Source organism: Temnothorax nylanderi, unplaced genomic scaffold, assembly GCF_030848795.1.
Source record: "Temnothorax nylanderi isolate EJ_2023f unplaced genomic scaffold, tnyl_v1.0 TNYL_tig0185_pilon, whole genome shotgun sequence".
Classification (NCBI taxonomy): domain Eukaryota; kingdom Metazoa; phylum Arthropoda; class Insecta; order Hymenoptera; family Formicidae; genus Temnothorax; species Temnothorax nylanderi.
In genome coordinates this window covers 131,307-138,297 of record NW_027249247.1, presented here as the reverse complement: position 1 = coordinate 138,297, position 6,991 = coordinate 131,307, and the positions used below count along the sequence as shown (strand labels likewise).

General features: G+C 33.5%; 1 protein-coding gene across 2 annotated transcripts in view; it reads left to right on the top strand.

Moving 5' to 3' along the window:
- The first annotated feature begins 1,093 nt into the window (after positions 1-1,093).
- Positions 1,094-6,991, top strand: part of LOC139778501 (uncharacterized) — a 32,839-nt gene continuing 26,941 nt past the window's right edge. The window contains exon 1 of one of the 2 annotated variants that reach the window (XM_071716440.1): positions 1,094-1,258. Coding sequence is in view for 1 of the 2 variants with exons in the window: in XM_071716438.1 (XP_071572539.1) it covers positions 2,564-2,621 (58 nt within the window). In the remaining variant the exon portion in view is untranslated. Of the gene's footprint in view, positions 1,259-2,511; positions 2,622-6,991 lie in introns of those variants that run through there. The other variant, XM_071716438.1, reaches the window with a different exon arrangement.

Genomic DNA, 6,991 nt, shown 5'->3' with positions numbered 1-6,991 from the left:
TGTGCCAAAATTATATTCTTTAACTACTAAGAAATATTCACTATTATCACAAACTAACGATTGCATTGATTCAACAAATTGATTCGATTCGCCGTATCCAACCATGCCATTTATTATCTGTTAACGAGCCTTATTTGGTCCAAAGAAATCTTTTTCTCAGTGTAATTACTCGATTTGCTTATAATATTATGCTATTTATTTTATACAGCATTACGTTTATCTTCCCAGCAATAATAATAAATTTGTGAAATTATCTTAATGTATAACAACCTTAATCAAATAGCTATAATACGCATACAGAATTATGCATTGATGAAATTTGACAATTATTTAAATCTAAGAATAATAACTTGTTTTTATAGTCTTGTAATATGCATAACCGTAAACTTTCAAATACCGACCACTTTTTTCTTGTTTAATAATTCTATATATGTATATAAATGCAGAATAACAAATATTTTTTTATATTTTGTTTCAATGGATAGCAATGTTACGGACTCCAATAGAATTTTGTCAACGAGCACGCGTTCCGACACACATAAACGAAAGAGAGACAAAGCAGATACTAATGACGAGTAATTATTCACCTGGCATATGTGACGCAAGACAAGAGGAAGAATAACGAATTCAATTGACTTTTTCCTCAAAATTCCGTTTATTTTGGGTAAAATTTATATATAAGTTTTTCCGGTAAGAGGTATAGGGGAGACCGGGGCCTAACCGTCAGTTTTTTTTCGGTGCCGATTTTTAACAAGAAAATAAATAATTTTAGTTAAATGTGGTATACCACTATAAAGAGTGAACCTTTAGCTACAAAATTTATATAGGAAATTTTTATCTACGTCGCTTTGTTTAACCGGTATAGAGCAAAAACGACAACGGTGGAAAAATTGAAATCTAAAAAATGCCGGGGTTTAACCGTCACACTGCATTTTCAATACATATACGTACATCTAATCCTGAAAAATGATAAGATACATCTTAATAATTGTTTTTTAAGAGAAAAATATAAAAATTTATTCAAAATTTTTATGCAAAACATTATTAAAAAATAGTTACGAGGGTTCCTCTTTCCGCAGAAGTCACTCGCCCGACTTGTTTCACTCCTCGACGTCCGATGACTCTATTCGGTGTCTGAACGGTTGTAATTCCCGTCTCATCCATATTCCATATGCAGTGAGCCTGGAAATGCCCGAGAATGCCTTGAAAATGCACCCGGACTGCTTACTGACGGATTAAACCCAAACACAAGTTTCAGGTTTGATCGCCCACGAAATATTAGACATCAACGATAATGAAAAAACTACACTGGATTCGTGTTCAGCATGCATTACTCTTTATAATCACGTACCTCGAGATTTGGAGAGCAAATATTATTGCAGATATTACAAAATTTCCACGCGCAGAAAATGTAACTTTCACCTTCCGAAAACACGTTTGCCCTCGTAAAAATCATAACACGGCAGGTAACCTGCCGAAACTCCGTTGGTCACATGGGTACCATAAGCAGCGTTTACAATGTTAATAGCGAGTTCGCACAATATACAGATTCCGAGATATTTGATTTGACGGTTCAACCCCGGCGACGGTTAGGCCCCGGTCTCCCCTACTTATAATTGCTGCTTTTCCTTTTCATATTTCAAATTTTTTTAAAACAAATTTTTAGAATTCTGTGTATTTTTCTAGCAAAGAAAAAAATTATAATTACTATGTTTATTTATCTTGTAACGGAATTATTTTGTATATTTTAGAATAATATTTATACTATGTATATTTATCTTTTGAAAGTGTCATTTCTCATACCTTTGGATAATGAATTTTTCAAAGATTATTATTAATTTTATAAATTATTATTATTTATATTTATATATATGAAGCATAACTAAACTGTAGATACAAGTTTAAATGTTAATAAAGCTATTTTATTATTTAAATTTTTGAAGTGTTTATTTATACTTTACATATACAGAATATCAAATAATAATTGAATAAAATTATAAAAATATTTGAATTAAATTAGGCAATAAGAGCCGAACTTAATGGGCAGTCGCGCGATAAAATTTATTGTACAAAATAGTCAAAAGATATATACGTCGCGTACGTTTCGACCCTTTTCTGCACTGAGAAAAAGGTTTCTTTATGCCAATTAAATATATTTGGTTGACACTTTTCTAAAATATTTATTTCAAGCAAACGAATTATATTTAATATAAATAAATGTTTTGTTGGTATTGCTAATTTACTTTATCATTCATATTTGTGTCAACTCGGCGATATAGTTGACATGATTTATTTCATACAAATGTGTGTAGATGTTGGATCAAATAAATTCGTTTTTTTGAGTGAAACGAATGCGATTTGTTGAGCCAACTCTATATTTCTTAATAGATAAGAAATCTTGCTTTGTTTCGTGCTCGGTTCCGTGAGTCTTGCGCGTAATGCTGCGCAGTGCGCGCGTCGATCTGCTCTTCCTGCCGGTTTCGCAGAGTAATGGCGTCAGTCTACCGAATTTCGTGAGTGCCGTGAGATCGTGATTGATTTAATATTTGTGAAGTTGACGAAGATGGAAGATTTTTTGTGCGATCTACCGGCCAAAGAGGACATTTTAAGGAAATTACAGGGTGAGTACAAAACTCGATGCAAGAACAGTTGAGCGTGTGTTTCGCCGCATTAGCAATTCTCGCACAAAAAAACAGGTTACCTTTTCGCATATATCGCGCATTTGTTTTAGATAGTTCTGTGTAACACACGTTTTCTTTTTCATCTTTCGGGAAAAAAATGAAAATGTGCAAATGCTCGTTACCTTACAAAAAATAAAAAAAACTTTAATTGTTTTAAACAATTCAGAGAGAGAGAGAGAGAGAGAGAGAGAGAGAGAGAGAGAGAGAGAGAGAGAGCGACAAATAAAAGAAAAGCTCTGGAATGTTCGGGAAAAAAATGAAAGTGCAAATGCTCGATACCTTACTGAAAATAATGTTTGTTGTTAACTATAGATTTGCCGTTATATATTATTTTGAATTTTGATGGTTCGTTATTCGTTCCGTCAATTTATTTGTTATGTTTATTTTGTATTATTACTCTTCATTGATTTCTTGAATAATCTTTTTATTCGACTTGAAATTAATTTAATTATTACTTTCTTGATTTAAGACAATTATTAACTGACTAAATAACGTTCGCATACTGTAATAATTTCGCATTTTTCTAATTAGTTCATTTGATTTAATTTTGAATTTACCCAATGCTTAACCTATCGTGTATTTCGAATAATACATTTTAATAATTTGTTTTTCATATAATTAAATAAGAAAAATGGTCAATTTTTCTTTGTCCATTTATGTTTTTAAAATTACCGACTCGATTATCGTAGAATTCGATCATCGTATCTATACCAAATTTCGCAATTAACGTTTTTCAATCAACTTTAATTTAATTGTTTATCCGATTTTGCAGCTGATTTCTTAGATAAATTTTTCACCTGATTCATTATCAATTTATCAGCTGATAAATCACCTGTTAAATCACCTGTTAAATGACCTGATTATTTTCAGTAGGGATATATAGTACTGTTCTTGAGTGCCTCAATTGTTTAATTTTGTTGTACTTACATACGTTTTGTTATTAATTTTATTCTACAGAGAATGACATAAGCGACATGAAGACTCTGGGAGAAATAATTACAAGCCACGTTGACTTCAAAGAATTAATTCCCAGCATGGGGTTAAGACTTAAAATTAAATCAAAATATATGAGCATGACAAATGTATGGTGGTCCTTATCGTATAATTTAGCGTTTATTTCACGTATAAGATTTGTGATACACTAGGGTTAAATAGTCATGCTAAAGCATACGAAATTAGATTACAAGGACACGAAATTAAGAAAATTCAAGTGTACAAAATTGACGAAAACTATAACAATGTACCACCCGTATATGCAGCGCATACGACAGGCGGTCGCTGCATGATTTCCGCCAGAAATTAGTAACATGTATTATATAAAACAATATTTAAATAAAAAAACATTTCAGAATAGTTCTGTGTTCTCAATAAAATGTCTACATTCAATTACATGTTAAACATTTCAGGTCATCATATATACACAAACTAGCTGGTTACCCGGGCTTTGCCCTGGAGGACATATGTAATAAGACACGCAAATAGTCTCTCTCTCTCTCTCTCTCTCTCTCTCTCTCTCTCTCTCTCTCTCTCTCTCTCTCTCTCTCTCTCTCTCTCTCTCTCTCTCTCTCTCTCTCTCTCTCCCTCTCTCTCTCTCTCTCTCTCTCTTTCTCTCTCTCTCTCTCTCTCTCTCTCTCTCTCTCTCCTCTCTCTCTCTCTCTCTCTCTCTCTCTCTCTCTCTCTCTCTCTCTCTCTCTCTCTCTCTCTCTCTCTCTCTCTCTCTCTCTCTCTCTCTCTCTCTCTCTCTCTCTCTCTCTCTCCCCCTCTCTAAAATGCTATAAATTGAAAAATATTACTTTTTTATCGACTGAAATTCAATTCCGTCGTATACAATTCTTTGAGATTCACTCAATTATTTCCTAAAAAAAAATTGGAAAAATTTCGTAACCGATTTCCAAAAAGATACCGGTTCCCAAAAAGATCGGTAACGAAAAACTATACAGTTTATAACACTCACCGGGAAATTCTACCCCTGAACAAAAAACTATACACAAAATTAGAAAAATTAGAAAAATTAGAAAAACCGATTTCCAGGAAATCGGTAACGAAAAACTATACACATAGTGGCACTCCCCGGAAAATTCTACCCCTATTTCATATACTTTCGGTAAAAATTTGGTTCAGGGGTTTGGGCTGGGCGTTGATGAGTCAGTGAGTGAGTGAGTGAGTCAGTCAGTCAGTCAGGACATCTTCCTTTATATATATAGATTTGTAATGCATGCTTATTATATATATATATATATATATATATATATGTCGTAGGCTTATAGAAAAATCAGCCCGTTAGCTAAAATCCTAGGAACTTAGCTAAACGCAGGCCAATAGAGTAATAAACCGTGAATTAGCGTAATAGCCTAGTAAATTCAGCCTCTTTTTTAGGCTAAAAGCCGGCTGTTAGCCTAACGGCCTGACACGCTGTGGGCAGTTAGAAAAATGATCATTGGATAGCATTGCAAATGTAAACAAAACATTTAATTACACATGCACATTATTACATACGTTATTATTTATTAATGTAAGTAGAGCTCATGTGTCAACGAAAGTTGCCAGGAGTTTTGAAGCTACTCTTTTTCTATTACACGTTTGGCAACAGGAAACAAATATTTCACACGCTGATTTGGTAATTCGCCATTTGTCTTTGATATAATACAGCATTTTATCTCTACCTCCGTGGCCAGTAATAATAAATCTTTCGTGTAACAAAATATACTTTTGTGCCAAAATTATATTCTTTAACTACTAAGAAATATTCAATTGATGCAAAAAGATATTCGTTTGCGCCAAAATCGTATTCCTTACCTATTAAGAAATCTTCTATTAATGCAACTAGATATAATTTTGTGCCAAAATTATATTCCTTAACTATTAAGAAATATTCAATTGATGCAAAAAGATATTCGTTCGTGCCAAAATCAGATTCATTAACTATTAAAGTACATCCCTGGCGAAAATAAGAAGCCTTATAGAGCGTTGACAAACGTTTGGTGAGGGTTTTCTGAGCGTTTATACGCTTTCAAACGTTGTAAGAACACTTACACAACGCTGTTGGGTTGTAAACGCTTTCGGAACGCTTATCAAACGCTGTATAAAACGTTTCGTGAAAATTCTGTAATGCTAAGCTAACGCTTTTCAGAGAACGCTTAGTGAACGCTGATACAACTTCGTATAGAGAGTTTGCTGTCAGACTTTACAAACGTTTATCAAACGCTTTTCCTAACGCCGTAAGACAAGCGTTTTCCCTTTGCTCAGCAAATGCTCTTCTAACGCGGCGAATTGTAGGGCGTTTGTGCAAACGGTTTGAGAACGCTTAAGAAACGCTTTATCCGGCGCCGTAAGACAAGCGTTTTCCTTCCGTTCAACAAACGTTCTTCTAACAATGCCGCTAGGCGGCGCATCTTTCTCGCATTTAAAATACATCTAGCCGCGTATATAGGGTAGGTATACCTATAGTTACGATCGCGATTACCCGAAATCAGAAAAGCGCGCGCGAATTTAGTTTTAAATCAGGACCGTCTAGAAGTTTTATTGGGAGTTCAATTTACGCGGGATAAAAATTTAATTCGAGACAGCATCTTTTCGCCTCTGATCACGTGCAATCGCATGGCACGTATACAAGAGATTACTTATAGTCTTAATTTATATATACTTATATGTCTTTATACCATTTATAAATTGACAGGTGTTATACACCAACCTACCCTTGATCCTCTTTGTCTTTTTTTTCTAGCCAGATTGGACTCACCTTTTATACTATGGCACCTGGTCGTATCATGGCTTCATATAGCCTGCAGAGATCGGCACCAAGGAGAAATACTCCTTCGGCTGCCGGCTAATCATCGCCGCCAATAAGATTACGCTTTTGTATAATACGCGAAACACGAACGCGTCGCGAAGGGGCTATTATATTAATTAAATCATTTAAGTACAAAATTAAAAACAAACAATAACAAAATAATAATTTCTTTAGCATATAAATTAATTTCGCATTTATTCTTTGCACGCGTTTATTCGTAGCAATTAAAATATATATCAAATTAAAAACAAATTTGAATTTGAAAAATCTATATGTCGACCGTATTTTGATTCGAAAAGATTCGATTACGAGTACGAAGTTTATATTAAACTTTTAAATTTTATAATAATTGAAGTTTATAATATGAGTAACTTTACTAGATAAAACTTTAATTAAAAACTAAATAAACAAAAAATGCCTAGACACGTCAGAATCCAATGCCCATATGCATATTTTCACCGATTCGAACGATTCGTTGCTAAATCTCATCTCAAAAGCATGCAGAAAAATTCGGATGAAT